The following is a 22,182-nucleotide window of genomic DNA, read 5'->3' on the forward strand; positions in this document are numbered from 1 at the left end:
AGGCATATCTCACAGCCATTACCAGGATAGTTTAATGCATCTTTTTTAAAACATAAAGTTAAGGGGGAATGTCTGGTTTTTATGATTTTTATCAAAGAAGTTAATACTGTCCATGTGGATTCAAGAAAAATATATTAAATAATTGAAGAAAATTACCTGAAGCTGTAATAAGAAAAATAAGACCTAATATTAAATATGGTACAGGCCATCATTGAAAATGTCTCCCAATATTTCTAAGCCCATTAAAAATTTTAGCCCTTTTTATCAATAGAATGAAATATGTATACCTCTAGAGATAACTATATATTATAGAGAACTCTGAAAGAAATGCAGTATTAACTTTGTTATATATATGTACTACCCAAATTTATTGGTACATTTTATAAGTGTCATTATGTCCCCCCAAAATGTGAGGTGCTGAAACACACTATCATGTGAATTCTGTGAGGGGAGAACAAGGAGATGAGATGCTAGTGAAGAATAAATGAGCTATAAGTGTGATTGCTCAGTTTTTAAATAATTATTAAAGAAATAACTCTTAGTACATTCTCCCCCACCCTATCCAATGCATGAATACCCAATGATGCTTCTGAAGCTTTAAGAAAAATATATTCAAATATAAATCCTGAGATGTGGAGGAAAAAATAGAAAAAGTATTCCTTTCTCTTTGTTAGAACTGAACCCTCCCTCTCCCATCTCCTCTAGGATACCTGCATTCAGACTGCTTGATTAGCCCTTCCATGGTCTCCAATAACTTTTCTGTCTTAGTACTTGGCAGAAATTGTAGCTGTGCTCCTGAGTTCCTCCACACTGTTTTCCCCCCATACTTATAGACTGTCCCTAATCTCTAAAGTGCCATCTGCACCTCTTGGAATGATGTTTTCTTTCCTCAGTCCCTTACCTTACCCTACTCAATATTGCCCCAAACAGTCCTTCTTAGGGCCCAATTTTTAGGTTGGCAGTGACCCATAACTTTGCAAATGTTTGAATCAGGGCAAGATTATTCTAAGATGGAGGTACTTGTCCCAGAAGCCTCGAGGTCAGAGGCCCCACTGCTGCCTGTGATCTCAGAAAGACAGCAGTGAACAGTCCTAAAGTGGGATCTTAGTTCCCTGCCCAGGAGTTGAACTGGGTAACCTAGACAAAAACCAGGAATCCTTGCTGCTAGACCACCAGGGACTAGAGGCAAAGTTTCCCTGGCTCTTACCTCCTTTGAAAGCAAGAATGTTTCATAGAGGCAAAAACAGGCACAAAGTTTGTCATCAGAGACAGCGTAACACGTGAGAGAACACAGAAGCAGTTTGTTTAAGACAGAAGCAAGGCGGAAATACACACCCAGAGAGGAGTGTGGGCATCCTGAATGAGAAGCACAGCTAAGTCAGAAGCTAGGCAGAGATGCACACCCAGAGAGAAAGCATATAGGCCTCCTCTCTAAGAAGGGGCACGGTAAAGAAGTGATTTAAATCACTTATATAGGATAGTACTTCTGGGTCTTTGTTTACTTTTGGCCAATTATTTTTTTTCCTCACACCTGACTGATTCATAGACCCTGCCCAATACACGTGTGCAACATTTTGCTAAGATGGGTCCCCCTGCAGAGGCCTATTAGAGTATGTCCACACTTATTATGGGGTGATAACCCCTCCTTTTTTAACCCCCAAGGAGCCTTCCTGCACATGTGCAAGACAGGTAAGTTTTCCTTGACCTCAGGAAAGGTCATCTTATCTCTTTAGCAGAGCTCAGCTTCTGCCATTAGCTTTGTCTTTCGAGTGTCTGAATGAGAACAAATCTTCTATTTTATTCCACTTGACAAAGACCAGCTGTTCAGTCTGGGGACCCATCTATTTCTTACCTCACCTCCATTGCTCTTTCCAAGGAAAATTTTGGGAGGCTGATGAATGTGTGCTGGACGGGATTTTGTTTAGAGCCTACATTGTCTTTATGGTGGTAGTGGTGGTGGTTTAATCACTAAGTTGTGTCCAACTCTTGCAACCCCATGGACCATAGCCTGGGAGGCTCCTCTGTCCATGGGATTTCCCAGGCAAGAATACTGGAGTGGATTGCCATTTTCTTCTCCAGGGAATATTCCCAACCCAGGGATCGAACCCATGTCTCCTGCATTGTAGGCATATTCTTTGTGACTGAGCCACTAGGGAAGCTGGACGTGGTCTTTACGCTGATATCCATTTTTTTCAGTCTTCAAACGAACTTAAGAAAATCTTTTTCATTGTCTAATGCTTTGCTTTTCTACTTCCTTGTTAACTCTCCCACAAAGAATAAATAAAAAAATACACAATCCTAACTTTTGGTTTTATCTAATACAAAATAGCAATTTAACTCTCTGTTGCATTGCTTTCCTGTCTTTAGGACTCTTAAAAGAGAGTGACTAGCCAGGGGTTTGTCGGATAACCAGGTCTGTTTTTGGTTTGCATGAGCAAGGATAGTTCCAAACCCTAGGAGGAAAAAATGGAAAATGTCTTAGATATTTCAGATTCATGTGAAGCCAAACCGTGTGATCTCCTGCCAGTTTTAGTTTACAAAACTCTTGTGGTCCCGGGTGTGTTTACTTGGACTTTAAGTTTTAGTATTACCATTATATTCCAATAACTTCACTCCCTCAACCGGTCCACTGACTGTGGTCTAGTCTAGGGTGTATAAAAAATGATTACTAGAATAGAAGAACTAGGCAGATTGAAATTCTCTCTTTAAACCTTGTTAATCTCAGTGTCAATTTAATCCAAGCCAACAACATGATGAAATAACTACCCAGCATGAGAAGGTGCTTTTTCTGTTTGTTTTTGAAGCAAATTCCTCTTAGGGCCAGTTTCAAAAGAAAGCAGGAAAAAAGTCATTGTTGCTATTTTAGTGACATTGCAATTGCATATTGTAATTTACAGAACACAAAGTTTATGTAAATTTATACAACTTTACAAATTTGGTAGCTTAATTGGTAAAGAATCCGCCTGCAATGCAGGAGACCCTGGTTCAGTTCCTGAGTCAGGAAGATTCGCTGGCGAAGGGATAGGCTACCCACTCCAGGATTCTGGCCTGGAGAATTCCATGGCCTGTATAGTCCATGGGGTCGCAAAGAGTCGGACACAACTGAGTGACTTTCACAAATTTAATTAACTTTCAAAATTATACAAATTACTTGCCTTTATAATTATACCTATGTAACTTATAGGAGAGACACAAGTGGAGGATATGAACCAGAAGAGCACTGGACAAAGTCATGTTTTAGAACTGGACCTTGTTTATATTATTTGCTTGTATTCTTTCTGGGAGCCTGATTGCCAAGGTTTTGTCCCTAAACAAGCATGAAACAGTTACAAACTATGCCCAGATTGGCTGAATATCAAATGTCAATGTTTGTTTGATCTTTTCTTCCAAAACCTTCTCTATTCTCTATGTATGCTAGGGTGACTGGCCAGACAGCAAAATAAAAGAGACTCTTTCGACCCATAAAAGTAATTTACCAATTGCCAAAACAGAGAAGCTGCTGCATGACAGTAGAATCAGAGGCTAATGCCACTTCACCACAACAGGGTGTTCTGGATGCACTGGGCTTACACATCTGAACGCTTCCTGATAGGTCATTCATTCATTCAGCAAATATTAAATCCCTTGTGCTGTATACAAGGCTAAGTAAATCTCCAGTAGAGTGCTAGAAAAAAAAATAGAATCCCATTCTTAACACAAAGAATCCAAGATGTACATGAGAATACATGATACACCCATGTGAAAAGTTTCTTAATAATACATGGTGATACATGTTTAAGGGCCAAATTGGTTTAAGTCCTATCACAGGTCAGTATGGGCTTCCCAGTGGCTCAGCAGTAAAGAATCTGCTTGCAGTGCAGGAGCTCAGGAGATGCAGGTTTGATCCTGGGTCAGGAAGATCCTCTGGAGAAGAACATGCAACCCACTCCAGTACTCTTGCCTGGAAAAACCCATGGGCAGAGGAGTCTGGTAGGCTACAGTCCATGGGATCTCAAAGAGTTGGACACGACTGAGCAACTTCACTTTCACTTTTCACACTCACACGTTGGAGAAGGAAATGGCAACCACTCCAGTATTCTTGCCTGGAGAATCCCAGGGACAGGGGAGCCTGGTGGGCTTCTGTCTATGGGGTCACACAGGGTCGGAAACGAGTGAAGCGACTTAGCAGCAGCAGCAGCATGTCCATTGACTCAGTGATGCCATCCCACCATCTCGTCCTCTGTCACCCGCTTCTCCTCCTGCCCTCAATCTTTCCCAGCATCAAGGTCCTTTCCAGTGAATCTGCTCTTCTCATAAGGAGGCCAAAGTATTGGAACTTTAGCTTCAGCATCAGTCCTTCCAATGAATATTCAGGATTGATTTCCTTTAGGATTGACTGGTTTGATCTCCTTGCTGTCCAAGGGACTCTCAAGAGTCTTCTCCAGCACCACAGTTTGAAAGCATCACTTCTTTAGTGCTCAGCCTTCCTTATGGTCCAACCCTCACATCTGTACAAGACTACTGGTAAAACTGTAGCTTTGACTATACAGACCTTTGTTGGCAAAATGATGTCTTTGCTTTTTAATAAACTTTCTAGGTTTGTCTTAGCTTTTCCTCCAAGGAGCAAGCATCTTTTAATTTCCTGGCTGCAGCCTCCGTCCACAGTGATTTTGGAGCCCAAGAAAATAAAGTCTGTCACTGTTTCCATTTTTCCCCATCTATTTACCGTGAAATGATGGGACCAGATTCCATAATCTTCGTTTTCTGAATGTTGAGTTTTAAGCTTTTTCACTCTCCTCTTTCACCTTCAACAACAGGCTCTTTAGTTCCTCTTCGCTTTCTGCCATTAGAGTGGTATCATCTGCATATCTGAGGTTGTTGATATTTCTTCTGGCAATTTTGATACTAACTTGTGATTTATCCAGCCTGGCATTTCACATGATGTACTCTTTATAGAAGTAAAATAAACAGGATGACAATATACAGCCTTGATGTACTCCTTTCCCAATTTTGAACCAGTCCATTGTTCCATGTCCAGTTCTAACTGTTGCTTCTTGACTTGCATACAGGTTTCGCAGGAGACAGGTAAGGTGGCCTGGTATTCCCATCTCTTAAAGAATATTCCACAGTTTGTTGTGATCCACACAGTCAAAGGCTTTAGTGTAGTCAGTGAAGCAGAAGTAGATGTTTTTCTGGAATTCTCTTGCTTTTTCTAAGATCCAACAGATATTGGCAACTTGATCTCTGGTTCCTCTGCTTTTTCTAAATCCAGGGTTTCCTTGGTGGCTCAGATGGTAAAGAATCTGCCTGCAATGCAGGAGACCCTGGTTTGATCCCTGGGTCGAGAAGATCCCCTGAAGAAGGGAATGGCTAACCCACTTCAGTATTCTTGCCTGGAGAATTCCATAGACAGAGGAGCCCAGCGGGCTACACAGTTCATGGGGGTCACAAAGAGTCAGACACAACTGAGCAACTAATACAATGGAATATTACTCCACCATAAAAAAGAAAGAAATACTGCCATCTGCAGCAACATGTGGAGAAGGCAATGGCACCCCACTCCAGTACTCTCGCCTGGAAAATCCCATGGACGGAGATGCCTGGTAGGCTGCAGTCCATGGGGCCGCTAAGAGTCGGACACGACTGAGCGACTTCACTTTCACTTTTCACTTTCATGCATTGGAGAAGGAAATGGCAAGCCACTCCAGTGTTCTTGCCTGGAGAATCCCAGGGATGGGGGAGCCTGGTGGGCTTCCATCTATGGGGTCGCACAGAGTCGGACACGACTGAAGCGACTTAGCAGCAGCAGCAGCAGCAGCAACATGGATGGATCTAGAGAATATTATGCTTAGTGAAGTAAGTGAGAAGAAAAGAAAAATGATATATGATACCACTTATATGTGGAATCTGAAAAAATAATACAAATAAGTGTTAGTCACTCAGTCATATCTAACTCTTTATGACCCTGTGGACTGTAGCCCTTAAGACTTCTCTGTCCATGGAATTCTCCAGGCAAGAATACTGGAGTGGGTTGCCATTCCCTTCTCCAGAGGATCTTCCCAACCCAGGGATCAAACTCAGGTTTCCTGAATTGTATGAGGATCCTTTACCATCTGAGCCATTAGGGAAAATTTATATCCAAAACCGAAACGGACTCACAGATAGAGAAAACAAACTTGTGATTACTAAAAGGCAGAGGGAATTAGGGAAAGGCAAATTAGGAGTATCACATCAGTTCAGTTCAGTCGCTCAGTCGTGTCTGACTCTTTGCGACCCCATGAACCGCAGCACGCCAGGCCTCCCTGTCCATCACCAACTCCCGGAGTTTACCCAAACTCATGTCTATTGAGTCAGTGATGCCTTCCAACCATCTCATCCTCCGAAGTCCCCTTCTCCCTGCCTTCAGTCTTTCCCAGCATCAGGGTCTTTTCAAATGAGTCAGCTCTTTGTATCAGGTGGCCAAAGTATTGGAGTTTCAGCTTTAGCATCACTCCTTCCAGTGAACACCCAGGACGGATTTCCTTTAGGATGGACTGGTTGGATCTCCTTGCAGTCCAAGGGACTCTCAAGAGTCTTCTCCAACACCACAGTTCAAAAGCATCAATTCTTTGGAGATCAGCTTTCTTCACAGTCCAACTCTCACATCCATACATGACCACTAGAAAAACCATAGCCTTGACTAGACGGACCTTTGTTGGCAAAGTAATGTCTCTTCTTTTTAATATGCTGTCTAGGTTGGTGATAACTTTCCTTTCAAGTAGTAAGTGTCTTTTAATTTCATGGCTGCAATCACCATCTGCAGTGATTTTGGAGCCCCCCAAAATAAAGTCAGCCACTGTTTCCACTGTTTCCCTGTCTATTTCCCATGAAGTGATGGGACCAGATGCCATGCTCTTAGTTTTCTGAATGTTGAGCTTTAAGCCAACTTTTTCACTCTCCTCTTTCACTTTCATCAAGAGGCTCTTTAGTTTCTCTTCACTTTCTGCCATAAGGGTAGTATCATCTGCATATCTGAGGTTATTGATATTTCTCCGAGCAATCTTGATTCCAGCTTGTGCTTCTTCCAGCCTAGCATTTCTCATGATGTACTCTGCATATAAGTTAAATAAGCAAGGTGACAATATACAACCTTGACGTACTCCTTTTTCTATTTGGAACCAGTCTTGTTCCATGTCCAGTTCTAACTGTTGCTTCCTGACCTGCATACAGGTTTCTCAAGAGGCAGGTCAGGTGGTCTGGTATTCCCATCTCTTTCAAATGTTCCACAGTTTATTGTGATCCACACAGTCAAAGTCTTTGGCATAGTCAGATCATGAACTCCTTATTGCCAAGTTCAGACTTAAATTGAAGAAAGTGGGGAAAACTGCTAGACCATTCAGTATGACCTAAATCAAATCCCTTATGATTATACAGTGGAAGTGAGAAATAGATTTAAGGGACTAGATCTGATAGACAGAGTGCCTGATGAACTATGGACAGAGGTTGGTGACATTGTACAGGAGACAGGGATCAAGACCATGCCCAAGAAAAAATTAGGAATATAGGATTAAGAAATATAAACTACTATATATAAAATAGATAAGCAACAAAGATATACTGCACTGATAATTATACCCACTATCTTGTAACAGACTGCTATGGAATATAACCTGCAAAAATACTGAATCACTATATGGTACACCTGAAAACAACACAAAATTGTAAATTATACTTCAATAAAAAATGATGTTTAAAAAATGATGTTTTAGTTAGATACATCAGCTTATGTTATGGCATTAAACAGGTAGGGAGGAAGGCTATTTCAGAAATTTTGCAGTAATGCCACCTTGAGGAAATAAAGTCTGAGTTAAGATGGAAGCAATGGGAATGGAAGAGATAGACTCAAAAGAAAGACAAAGGATAAAATTTTGGTGTCTGGCTATCAGGAGAGGCAAGAAATGACAACTCTGAGGTTCAGTACCTTTGTCATGAAAAAATGATAATACTGTCGACAGAAATTAAGAAATCAGGTGGGGAAGCTGTTTTGGGAAGGTGATGAATGAGGCTCTGTGTGCACAAGCACGGCCATGAGGCGGTGTGAACTGTTCACACTGAGCATCTCATTGCTCAGGAGGATAAAGTTCAATCTGTGAAAGTTCAGGAGTTTTATGACAGAATATGAAGACTGAAGAGCTGAAGCTTGGGTCCTAATGATTTTTCTGAGATTTTGTGCTGATAGGAGCCTTAATAAGGAAATGCAGGAAAAGCAAGATGTGGGAGAAGAATCAGCGGACTGTCACAGAACCCAGGGATAACGAGTTGTGAATTTGAAGGACGAAATTTTGCAGAGAGGTGACAAGAAGAATGCTGACGAAGAATGTGAGGTCTGGCAATTTTGGGTCTAGACATTCAGGCGTCAGATTATTTTAAGCATTAGGCATGCTTATTCGTTTTGTTTGGAACTTCAACATTGAACTATTTTCCTTTCTTATTTTAGTAGATTTCTTCTTGCCTTTCACGTACTGTATAGGAGCTATTTTATATTCCTTTAGTAATTCTCACGCTCAGGGCCTGGCTAATCGGAACATACTTATATGCTATAATAGTAGTAGGTTGTTGTGAGAATTAAATGGATGGTGACTAGAGTATAGTAAACACTTAGCAAAAATTATTTGTAAAATTTTAAACTTTACAGCACTATATTCTGTATTTTTTAATTACTTGAAATTTTATGGGGGACAGATACGATGCCTTTACTGTTTTAGTGTTTTCCCGTGAATGCTTAGGCCAACATCATAATACGTGAAGTTGAAAGGGGTTTGAGAGCCATGGTTTTATGAAGAACCTTTGATTCTTAACTCAGAGGTTCCTGCAATTATTGTGCTTATTAGATTAAGTGTACACCATAAACTCAGAACTTCAAAGGTAAAAAAAAAAAATACTGGATTCTCTCTATTCCCTCCAATGGTTAATGCAATTCTCTGCTTCCTTTCTCTATGTCTACCCAAAAAAGAGTGCCAGAGTGAAGGCCTTCTGAGTTGTCCCATTTGTTGTTTAAATGATGTCTTCATCTCTTCTGGAAGGAACAACCTGAATATTCAGCCAAGTTGCTTGGAAGCAAGTTAAATGGGCTCCAGCACTCCTTTCTTGATAATATTTGGGTGTCTTTTATACTTCTCTATGAAAAGAAAATTTACTGCATGGCAAACCAGGCCAGCAAGATTTCTCAGCCACTTAATTTAGAAGTGAATTATTCTTCTGAATAGACCCATTCTTTGCTTGAGTACAAGGCAATCTTTTCATGTGTTTCCCAAATAAGCACCCTAGTTACCTCTACCTGAGTCTCCACTAGTGTCACTTAGTGTAACAAAATGTACTTTTTCCTAATAGAGGTTTTATGCTCTCCAGCATGCCACCTCCCTATTCCAGTTCATACTCTGGGCTCCTTTTATCTTAGTAATAAATCTGAAATTTGTAAGACTTGTTCCCAAACTTTAAAGCTAGCTCTCTGTTCCCTTTGGCATAGAATTTAGGTTTTATTTGCCCCCAAATAAGTTTTTCCAGGAGAGACTTTGGGACTAAGAATATTTATTATATTATAAATAAAGTAAAAGCAGAAAGTCCTATCTAGGAGTTATAGCATTAATAAATCTATCACTTATTTCATCAACCATTTTCTATGACTTTGAGGGAAATATTTAAGCCCTTAATTTAAATGAGGACTTTATTTCATCTCTACCTCATGGTGATGATAATTTATTTGTAAAAACATTTATATGGTATTGGTGGTTTGGATAGATGGCTTTATAATGACAGTGAAACTTCAAAAGAAGTCTGTTCCACTATCAGACAAAGAATTGGTCAGTTTCTGAGTGATTTTCAACTTAGAGTTTTTAAGAAGCCAGTGCGCATAAACAAACTTCTTTTAAAAACAAATATACCATGTATGAAGAAAATTGTTTATTTTAGAGATTAGAGCATCAATATCTCTAAATCGAAAGCCAAACAAATAAAAATGGTTTTCTCTGGCAACTGTCTTTTGCTGATGAAATCCAAAGAAGAAACCATTTTGACCCGTTCCTGCTTTGTGATACAGTCTTAGAATCGTAGCAGGAAAGCCGTGATGTTTCAGTTCAGTTCAGTTCAGTCGCTCAGTCGTGTCCGACTCTTTGCGACCCCATGAATCACAGCATGCCAGGCCTCCCTGTCCATCACCAACTCCCGGAGTTCACTCAAACTCATGTCCACCGAGTCGGTGATGTCATCCAGCCATCTCATTCTCTGTCGTCCCCTTCTCCTCCTGCCCCCAATCCTTCCCAGCATCAGAGTCTTTTCCAGCGAGTCAACTCGTCACATGAGGTGACCTAAGTATTGGAGCTTCAGCTTTAGCATCAGTCCTTCCAATGAACACCCAGGACTGATCTCCTTTAGAATGGACTGGCTGGATCTCCTTGCAGTCCAAGGGACTCTCAAGAGTCTGATTCTCAAAGAAATCAAATGGTCATCCTACTGTGAAGTTTGTGATTAATAAGATCAGATTGGTTGGCCAGATGAGTTCATTAAACCCAGCTACATCCTGCAGTGAGGTCATGCCAACGCTAATTATAAACTCTCTGGGACTGAATATAGCACATTCATGCTTCCCAACCCACATTGCGTGATCACACTGGAAAACAACAACAGGAGGTACCTTCCTGGTGGTCCAGTGGTTAACAGTCTGCCTTGCAATGCAGGAGTCTCAGATTCAATCCCTGGTCAGGGAACTAAAACCCCACACACCACAGGGCAGCTAAGCCTGTGTGCCACAACTACGGAGCCTGTGTGTTCTAGACCCCACGTGCTGCAACTACTGAGCCTGCCCGTCACAAGAGAGACAGCACGCCACAAGGACAGATCCTGCAGGATGCAATGAAGACCCCACATGCCATAACTAAGACTTGAAGCATGCCAAATGATAATTTTAAAAAAAATTTAAAAGAAAAAGAAACTGGCAAAGATCGTGTTTGTTTGTTATGAAATGATAACAGGAGACCCAAAGGTTCTATGAAGTTATGTTTTTGGACTGGGTGAAATTCTTTCTGTCCCACATTGGGTGAACATCATCAAAAGCTTCTGAAAGAGACATTTGGAAGCTGCTTAAATATTGAGTGTTGTTTTCTTGAAGCACAGTTTTAGGAAGAAGAGCAAGAGATTTGAATACATTTTTACCTGAGCGCAGCCATGCTAAATAGAAGCCTAAGAAGAATATTTCGTCTATGATCAGAGATTTATACAAGTAGAGCCGGTGATTATCATCAGCCACACAGAACTGAAAGCAGGGTATATGATTTATGTCTGTTGTTAAATAAGTGTATTTATTTCACTTTGAAAGGCATGGAACCACATGTAGAAAATTTGGGAGAGAGAGAAAAGGCAAATAATCAGTTACCATCAATCTTATGCAGTCATTGTTTTTAATCTTCATCTCTCGTCCTTCATCCTTTTTCTTATTTACCCAAAAATCATTTTTAAAACTTGCTGAAATTATATTTGTTTTTATAAGTGCAATTTTAAAATATATCATCCAGATAAACATAGATTTAATGTATAATGTGATAAAGCTCAAAAGTATAATAATGGAGCAGCAAATGATAACATGTGGTATTTGAAACAATATAGCTTCGAACAGTTTTATTTTCAATAAAACTGAATTGTTTTATTTTCAACGTATTTGTACTCTGTTCACTCAACCCTTTTCCAATGTTAAACGTAATACAAATACAAATATTTCGAGTAAGTCTTGGCTTGTAGTATGCCGTTCATGAGTGATTGTTGTTTTATTGTTGGTAGTTATTATTACTGTTCAGTTCAGTTCAGTTCAGTCGCTCAGTCGTGTCCGACTCTCCGCGACCCCATGAATCACAGAACGCCAGGCCTCCCTGTCCATCAGTAATATAAGTAAGCCAAAGTTATTAATTATAAAGGCATGCCTCACCAAATCCTTTATAATGCCAACCAAGATATATTTTAGAGCAAAATGTGAAATGATAAATATTATCTAGTAAAATGTAGAGGGAAGTACAACTGGTAGAAGTCATTTAAAACCCTTGAATTCATGAAATGCATCTAAGAAGTAGTCCACTTTTAATAATCACTGGTTTTCTTGAAGGGACATAATTAATGTTCTTGCTTTCAAAGGAATTCATTCAATTGAATGACCTTTCCTGATGATACTCCTTTCATCAGACTTCTTGAAATTCTCTGCCTTCCCTTAAACAGGGTAGGAATTAACTCTTTGATGATTCTTTATCCTCAAGACCCTCCTAATGAATTAATTTAGTAAAATTAATTCACACAACATTTTTACCCACCGAGGAAACCCTTCACAGAGGTCTTAGGGAACCATTGCCACAAGTCAAAGAAACAGTTGCAGTGGAATTTTGGTTAATGAAGGTGCTCTTTTTGACCTGGTAAAACCTTGAAGTGCTTTTCAGTTTGATACAGGTGTGACAGTATCCCTATAGATTACCTTCTAAGATTAACCTTTTACATTATCTTACTCATGAAGTTCTTAATGCCTAATACATTGATATTGTGACTTAAAGCAGAAAGTTGTGTCAGTGTCTACCATGTATCTCTTATATCTTCCATGTTGGAAAATAAATTTTATAATGCATGTAAATTTTTTATACTGCATTTAAGAAAGGCTGTATTTTTTAAAACCTCTTCCTAGCCCATGTTTATGTAATCAGCTTAATTAACAGATCCAAATTCTGGATATCTCTGCAGATAACTGCAGAACCACTTAGTCTGCCTAACTCTCATTTTGGTATCTATATGATTTATTGATTGTTCTTTATTCCTAGGCAAGAACACATTGTTTCCATTACAAGTCCCTTTAATAACCCAGATGAGAATCAGTTAAGCATCAAAGCTCTACAGTGAGATTATACATTACTACTTTCAGTAGTTTGTGGCCATTCAAGTAACAAGAATCATCTTCTCAACTAAATTCAGTAGGGAAGTGAAAAATGTTTACAATGTAAAGTTTTATGGCTCATTGTCATATTGCAGAGGTGGTTTTTACATTTTTAGACTTTTCTCTCCATGATTAAATTGAGATGTTGTATAAATCTTCCAAAGGGAATGATACTGAAAAATAAATGTTAACACCAAGATCATTAAATTTTGGACTTTCATATCTTCTTTTGCATGTAGGTTTCTGCTTTCATTATCACTTATTTATTATGTCTTTCCAAATTCTGATCAAAATAGTCACTTCACATTTGAAAAGAATTAAAGAATGACCCAAGATACAGATGGATTTTATAAGGGCTTGTTTTGACATCCCCTATTTCCTTCAGAGCATTTTTCTCAATCCTTTTAAGCTAAAAGGCTACCTTGTAAATATCTTGGATATGTGTTATTAATGTTTTGAAAGAATCACTTCTCTCCAAGCAGTCTAATTCTAGAGTTCTAAAACCCAGAAGAGAGAGTTATTTATTAACTATTAAATAACTGTTAAAATAGTAAAAGTTAAAATATTGCCTACACAATATTTTAGGTGTCGTGTGTTCCAGAATTCCTATGGTGAAAAATGTCAGTATTCCATCAGAGGGATGATGAATTGAGAAGTGCCTTCCCACTCTCTGCAGTTTCCATGGTACTGATTGTCAATGCCTTTTGTTGTAGGCAGAATACTTCTATGAATTCCTGTCCTTGCGCTCCTTGGATAAAGGCATCATGGCAGACCCAACCGTCAATGTCCCTCTTCTGGGAACGGTGCCTCACAAGGCATCAGGTGGGTGGTCTTTGCCTCAGAGAAAGGTTTATGCTTAAAATATAGTAGTGATGGGAATACTATTTTAGATCCAGATGTCATCCATCAGAGAGATTACAGGATGTTTTCTTGAAGAGAGCTATTGATTTTAGGGCAAATTAGTTGTTATGTCCCAATTTCCTTTGGACAAAAGATTAGGATAGGCGTGAAGAAGTGGAAGTTTTAGAATTTCCTAAAAATTCAGTTCATAAATGATTCCAGATTAAAAAAAGAAAGTCACTATATGAAATATACTTGGCCAACAAGTGCTAATTAATGTAATGCATATAAGTGTGGCGAAGATACAAACTAAGGGATTGAGAGGGAATGGGATAGATCAAGAAAAACTTCCCCTAAATGAACATTGTATTAAATAGGAATTCAAAGTAGAGAAGAGACATGCAAAAGTGGGAGAAAAGGGTACGGTCTTTCAGATCTAATCATCCTTCTCTGCTTAGAAAGTACAGTATGCAGTTAGGTATTTAGAGCTTTTCAGCTTACAAAGCACCAATTCATGCATTATCTAATTCACGTTCTGGGAGAGAGTCAAGGCTTGAATTACATCTCCATTTTACAAATTAGAAAATCGAGGCTTGTGAAGTTTAACTGACTTTCCCAAAGTCATATATTAATAGTAAGTGGCAGAGCTGAAACTAGAGCCCAGGTTTTATGACTTTTAGAAAAATACAGAGATCTATGTTAACATGTTCCAATATTTCCTCCTGCCTTGAGTCTATTTTTTTTACATGATTGTAGTAATATTATATATTGTTTTTACATAATGTTTTTCTGGCTTTTAACATTTTAACATAAGCATTTTCCCATGTCATTGCAGATTTTTCCAAAAGTTGTTCTTAATGCCTTTATAATATTCTATTTTATGAGCATACCATAATTTATGTTTCCTTATTGTATGTTATGTAAATTGTTTTTAGGGTTTGCATACTAAAAATATCACAGTAACCATTCTTTTTTAAAGTAATAGATGGTCAGTACACCACGACTCTCAATACAATGCCCTGCACAGAACGGGCATTCAAAAAACACTTGTTGGATTAATGTGTATATCAGAATCTTAAAGTTCATCTCATTATTTTGTTAAAATAGTTTCTTAGAGGTAAAATTATTGTGTCAAAAGATATGAACTTGAATTTTTTTAAGGGCTCTTAGAACAAATTGCCAAAATCCCAAATTACTTCCTGCAAAGGTTGCATCCATTGGTACCTTGGCTAGCAGTGTGTCAGACAGCCTGACATTGCAGTCTCAGCAACATGGGTTATTAATCATGTTAGCTGTTTAGCTGGCTTAAAAAGTGAAAAGAGGTTTCTCAATGTTCTTTTAATTTGATTTTTTAAATGCCTATTGAGGTAGGAAACTGTTTCCTTGTATCTGTTAGACGATGTAAAATGTCTGTATATTGTGCTCATTTTTTGTGGTTCTTTTCATTCATTTGCAAAGCTCACTGTAAAGTATTTGTTGATTGTAGTTTTTTTTGCAACTTATCATTTATGTTTTATTTTTTTTTTTTTTTGAGGAGGGTTTAAAATCCTGTGTGGTCAAAGCTATCTTTTCATTTGTAATGGATCGCATTCGTTATTTGTAGAATTTTTAATGTTGGCCATTCTGACCAATGTGAGGTGGTATGTCATTTTAGTTTTGATTTGTGTTTCTCTAATAATTAGTGACAATATACAGCCTTGACGTACTCCTTTTCCTATTTGGAACCAGTCTGTTGTTCCGTGTACAGTTCTGACTGTTGCTTCCTGACCTGCATACAGGTTTCTCAAGAGGCAGGTCAGGTGGTCTGGTATTCCCATCTCTTTAAGAATTTTCCACAGATGAGTACATCATGAGGAACGCTGGGCTGGAAGAAGCACAAGCTGGAATCAAGATTGCTGGGAGAAATATCAATAACCTCAGATATGCAGATGACACCACCCTTATGGCAGAAAGTGAAGAGGAACTCAAAAGCCTCTTGATGAAAGTGAAAGAGGAGAGTGAAAAGGTTGGCTTGAAGTTCAACATTCAGAAAACAAAGACCATGGCATCTGGTCCCACCACTTCATGGGAAATAGATGGGGAAACAGTGGAAACAGTGTCAGACTTTGTTTTTTTTTTTTGGCTCCAAAATCACTGCGGATGCTGATTGCAGCCATGAAATTAAAAGACGCTTACTCCTTGGAAGGAAAGTTATGACCAACCTAGATAGTATATTAAAAAGCAGAGACATTACTTTGCCAACAAAGTTCCGTCTAGTCAAGGCTATGGTTTTTCTAGTGGTCATGTATGGATGTGAGAGTTGGACTGTGAAGAAAGCTGATCGCCGAAGAATTGATGCTTTGGAACTGTGGTGCTGGAGAAGACTCTTTAGAGTTTCTTGTACTGCAAGGAGATCCAACCAGTCCATTCTAAAGGAGATCAATCCTGGGTGTTCATTGGAAGGACTGATGCTAAAGCTGAAACTCCAATACTTTGGCCACCTCATGCGACGAGTTGACTCACTGGAAAAGAGTCTGATGCTAGGAGGGATTGGGGGTGGGAGGAGACGGGGACGACAGAGAATGAGATGGCTGGATGGCATCGCCGACTCTGTGGACATGAGTTTGAGTGAACTCTGGGAGTTGGTGATGGGCAGGGAGGCCTGGGGTGCTGTGATTCATGGGGTCGCGGAGAGTCAAACACTACTGAGCAACTGAACTGAACTGAATAATTAGTGATACTGAGCATCTTTTCATGTGCCTGTTGGCTGTCTGTATCTCTTCTTTGTAGAAATATCTGTTTGGATCTTCTGCCTATTTTCTGATTGGGTTGTTCATTTTTTTGATATTGAGCTGTATGAACCATTTGCATATTTTGGAGATTAACCCCTTGTCAGTCACATCATTTGTGAATATTGTCTCCTAGTCCATAGGTTGCCCTTTCATTTTGTCTATGGTTTCCTCCCTAAGGAGCTCATTTAAATTGATGAAACAGGAAATCAGGCACTCTTACAGAGTTCATTTTCAGGTTGTGAGTATCTACTACTTCCAAATGTATCTGTATTGACACATCCCAGCACTGTAAGAGTTGGGGATTAAATAAGCACAGATTTTTTTCTAATTTTCTGGCATAGGTACCCCTGTGATTATAGACAGGAAAAGTCAATCTGAGTTTCTCGTGGGTCATCACAATGCTGCTGCTATGACTCACAGCCCTCTCAGAGGATTTGCTTCCAATCAAGAGGGAAGCTCCCATGAAGGAAAAGGCCTTGGGTTCCGGAGATATGCTCACCTGAGGTTTATAGCCCCAAGGATGTGAATATCCCTTTCCAAATACAGGAAAACCCCAATTCTGCTCAGATGATCATGCTTGTACTATTGCATACTGCTGCATCATGGAGACAAGAAAGTTCTTAGAATATGACCACCAAATTCTTAGAGTAGGACATTACTCTGTCTTGTGCCATGTCAGTTGATGTTCTTTTTTAGTCACAGATAATTTTCTATAAAATTTTTCTTGATTTTTTTTTGCTCTTTTAAGAATTGATCAGGGATAAGATAAATATACAACATGCCTCTCAATTTCCATTTTATATTTTTAAATTTTTCCTTCATCTTTTTCTGTTTTTAAAGAATTGCAAACTCATTTAACCCTTTGAAAATGCATTAATTAATTGCACAGTGATACCTATTCAACTTAAAATTAATATTGTATCTTTGGATTTCTAATCAAATGCTTGTCTCCAAAGTCTTCCCAGCTTTATTAATTTTTTGTTTCTGGTGGGAAAAAAAAGCTTACTGAAAATCTTACTTCTTGGGATGTTGAAACTGTAAGGTTTTGAATATATATTTCAATTGGTTACATTTATATAAAACATCATTTACTAATAATTTAGAATCTTTATAAATCAAATGTAGAGGGGAAAGTGGATGATGCATTAGACAAGGTAAGACTAAAAAGAACAAACCTTCTGGGATGTGGTGACTCATGCATGTGTATGCACACACACATACACTTTACACAGATAAGCTCCCCCCCTACCACATAGGTTTTTGGAAGCAGATGTAGGATTTGTTTGCAGAAATGCAGGTGCAGGAAGTTTATGGGAATTTTAGTCCATTGCAGGGCAGTTATTCATTGCCTCATTAAGCTCAGTACCCCCAGCCTGAGCAATGAGGGTAACTTGAATTATTAAAAAGTAATCAAATCAGTGTGTCTTGCTCCTAAGCGTCCAGGTAGCATTCGTTACTCCGCTGGTCTATTTAATATCCTCAAGCTGCTCAGGTGTTCTTTTATCCTACAGACTCCTATGTGCCTAAGCATTGTATGAAATAGAGAATTCTTTTTTTTTTTTTAATTTCCTACTTATTTTTTTTATTTTACAATATTATATTGGTTGGTTTTGCCCTACATTGACATGAATTCGCCCCAGGTGTACATGAGTTCCCCATCCTGAACCCCCCTCTCACCTCCCTCCTCCCTTTATCCTCCCTCTGGGTCATCCCCGCACACCAGCCCGAGCACCCTGTAACATGCATTGACCCTGAACTGCTGATTTGTTTCACATATGACAACATACATGTTTCAGTGTCATTCTCTCAAAACATCCCACCCTCACCCTCTCCTACAAAGTCCCAAAGACTGTTCGATACAACTGTGTCTCTTTTGCTGTCTTGTATACAGGGTTATATTTCCATCTTTCTAAATTCCATATATATGTGTTAATATACTGTATTGGTGCGTTTCTTTCTGTCTTACTTCACTCTGTATAATAGGCTCCAGTTTCATCCACCTCATTAGAACTGATTCAAATGCATTCTTTTTAATGGCTGAGTAATACTCCATTGTGTATATGTACCAAAGCTTTCTTATCCATTCGTCTGCAGATGGACATTTAGGTTGCTTCCATGTCCTGGCTATTATAAACAGTGCTGCGATGAACATTGGAGTACATGTGTCTCTTTCAATTCTGGTTTCCTCGGCGTGTATGCCCAGAAGTGCGATTGCTGGATCATATGGCAGTTCTATTTCCATTTTTTTGAGGAATCTCCACACTGTTCTCCATAGTGGCTGTACTAGTTTGCATTCCCACCAACAGTGTAAGAGGGTTCCCTTCTCTCCACACCCTCTCCAGCATTTATTGCATGTAGACTTTCGGATAGCAGCCATTCTGACTGGTGTGAAATGGTATCTCATTGTGGTTTTGATTTGCATTTCTCTGATTATGAGGGATGTTGAGCATTTTTTCATGTGTTTGTTAGCCATCTTTATGTCTTCTTTGGAGAAATAGAGAATTCTTGATCTTTAACGGTTAGAAAGTGCCTGCCTTCTGGTGTCTGCTGCTGCTGCTAAGTCACTTCAGTCGTGTCCGACTCTGTGTGACCCCATAGACGGAAGCCCACCAGGCTCCCCCGTCCCTGGGATTCTCCAGGCAAGAACACTGGAGTGGGTTGCCATTTCCTTCTCCAATGTGTGAAAGTGAAAAGTGAAAGTGAAGTCGCTCAGTCATGTCTGACTCGTAGCGACCCCATGGACTGCAGCCTACCAGGCTCTTCCGTAAGAGGAAATACAAACTGGATGGTTCAGTAAAATGCCTGAGTTGGATAACAAAAAACATTTTCCATCAAGCCAAGGCTTGGCCTGTTGGAACATTCTGTCTCTGCCATCCCATGAAACCAAGGCAGCAGGAATGTTTCTCAACGAAGACCATCAGGAATCCAATGCATAGGAACTGTCAAATAGGTGTTAATGCTGGGAGGACCATCTTCTTGGTGACCCCTGTTCTGAGCAGAAAGTGGAGCCCAGAATAGATGCTCAGTAAGTATGTCTGGGAGAATGAATGGCTGTCAGCACAGCGTGGAGCATGGATGACTACTTGTGTTGAGTGATTTATATTCACGGAGCAGCATATAATCATGTGATATTGAGGATGAGCTCTGGCCTAGCCTGCCTTTCTCATTTCTTCCTTTGTTGGGAGGCAGTGGCTTGCGTGACCAAGGCTGAGACTGTGAGCACTGTGCCAGTCTCAGTGTAGAAGAGCTATTTAATCAGAATAAGTTTGTTGTTTACGTCTATAGAAGAGTTAGTTTATGTGCAGTTGGTGGCACATCAGTGTGTACTTGAATGCCATATTAGTTATGTTCAATCTACTTAAGTTTTTTCTGAGTTGTAATTTAACCTGATCTTGATTATACAGCCTAGATGGCACTGGAATTCACAACATCTGGCCTCATTTCCATCTAGCTTTCGGTAAAAGTGGCTCTCTACTCATAGGCTTATTGCTGCAAAAGCACATGGTAACTTTCACGTTTCTGTTATTCCTTGGAAATAGAGATCCTGTGCTGTTTCTCCCTTTGGGGTCTTTTTCTTTATGCGTGTGTTTCTTCTGAGTGCACATTGTTCATGTTTTACTCTGTCTCCCACTGCCTAAGGGACATTTCTGTCTCTTTCTGTGTATGTGTGCAGGTGTGCACATGTATTTGTGCAAGTGTGTGTCTGTGTGTATAAAGGTATACAGATGTGTCTCCCGTAAGGTATATCTTTGTTACTGCCACTGCCTAGTTTGTGACAATGTACTAGGTGCTGAGGTTATAAAAACACATACCATATGGTCCTTCTCTTTGAAAATCACATTCTTAAGCAAAGGATTTGTTGTTTATTGTTGTTTAGAGGCTCAGTCATGTCTGACTCTTTTGTGACCCCATGGACTGTAGCCCACCAGGCTTCTCTGTCCATGGGATTTCCCAGGCAAGAATTCTGGAGTGGGTCGTCATTTCCTTCTCCAGAGATCTTCCTGATCTAGGGAATCAAACCTGCATCTCCTGCATTGGCAGGTGGATTCTTTACCACCAAGCCACCTGGGAAGCCTAGCAAAAGATGCAGAATCATATTAGATTATAATGCAATTGTATACAGAGGTATATGTGAAATGATGTCATCAGGGGGGTGTTAGGGAAACCTACAGAGAACGAGTGCTGTTTAATTTGGGTTTTGAGAGGTGAGTGGGAGAGCACTGGACAGAAAAAAGGAGAAAGAACATTCCAGGCAACAGATGGGTATGCAGAGTCAGGTACTGCAGACACACACCACGTGTTTGGGAACTGGAAGATATCTATTTTGAGTTGAGCACAGGTTATATACAAGTCCCTGAAAATGAGGTTAACTAAAGTCAGGTTTTATTTTCTAAGCAAAATTCTTTGAAATATGTTTAAAAAGGTGTTCTATTATAATTCTTATTACCTGAATGGTCTTACAGATAAAATTTATAAACAGAAAACAGGACAAGTAGAATTTGCAGAGAAGGAATAAAATTTCTATTTCACATTTCAAAACTGAAAAATGGGCAAGTGTAATTAGTGCAATTTATCCATCTTTCGTTAATTTCTACTTTTACTTTAAAAGTGAAATTTATTGAAACTCATAATAAACTATGTACCTCCTAACTTCTGAACTTTATTTCCTGGTTCCTTTCAAATCATTCTATACTGAGGTTAACATAACAGTTATGTTTACATGCCTCCTATATCAAAAGAGGTGAATATATATGGGAAAATATTTTTACCTAGGGTGAGAGGATTTTTCATGTGTTCATCTTTCACTGGAAGTTGAATTTGTCAGGTTGAAATTACAAATATATAAGTAAAATAAGCATAATTTTAAACCTAGAGTTTATTAGATCTTTACATGATGAAGATAGAAAATACTTCGTATTATATTAATGTTCATTGAGCATAATTTTAGATTGGTAAAATAATTCTTTTCTATTGATTTACTCAGAAGATGAAGATATCACATCTTTAGTTTTCTGCCAAGATTGCCTCAGGTTTTTCTATTCAAAAAGATAAAAGACTTTATTTTCCTCTATTTGCATTTGGCATAATTTTACAGAACTATGCTATATGTGTGAGTTATTTTAATGACTTTTTAAAATGAAAGACATGTTTGATGGTGAACAGTAACATTACAGTTTTAACCTTTCAAATGACAGGTCTTTCCACACTGAAAAAAAATGTTTTAACTACTTTAGTAGTAGTATTATTGGAGAAGGAAATGGCAACCCACTCCAGTGTTCTTGCCTGGAGAATCCCAGGGACAGGAGAGCCTGGTGGACTTCCATCTATGGGGTCACACAGAGTCGGACAAGACTGAAGTGACTTAGCAGCAGCAGCAGTAGCAGCATTATTGGTCTTATGGCTAAAAGGGGAGACTGAGGCCTGAGAAGTTTAACTAAACCACGTGATCCATTCAAATCAATGGATCACAGCAAGTGCAATTCTCCACCTGATCTTGTTTTAAGCGTTAGACAATATGCTCAGAAGACATTCATGCATCTGTTGTGAAGTTAATATACAGGCAAATTGAACTTAGGTTCTAAAAGTTGAGACCCAAAGAATCCAGTAGTTGCAGACTCAAACATTGCAACTACTTTGAATTCTAACTGGTCTGTA

General features: G+C 39.1%; 1 protein-coding gene across 1 annotated transcript in view; it reads left to right on the plus strand.

Moving 5' to 3' along the window:
• WIF1 (Wnt inhibitory factor 1) overlaps positions 1-22,182 on the plus strand; it is an 89,863-nt gene that overhangs the window by 40,984 nt on the left and 26,697 nt on the right. Inside the window, exon 3 of the mRNA XM_055395154.2 lies at positions 13,630-13,738. Within this exon, the coding sequence (XP_055251129.2) occupies positions 13,630-13,738 (109 nt within the window). The remainder of the gene's footprint in view (positions 1-13,629; positions 13,739-22,182) is intronic.

This window comes from Moschus berezovskii, chromosome 6 (assembly GCF_049115385.1).
Source record: "Moschus berezovskii isolate FMDL1 chromosome 6, NW_MosBer_1.0, whole genome shotgun sequence".
Classification (NCBI taxonomy): domain Eukaryota; kingdom Metazoa; phylum Chordata; class Mammalia; order Artiodactyla; family Moschidae; genus Moschus; species Moschus berezovskii.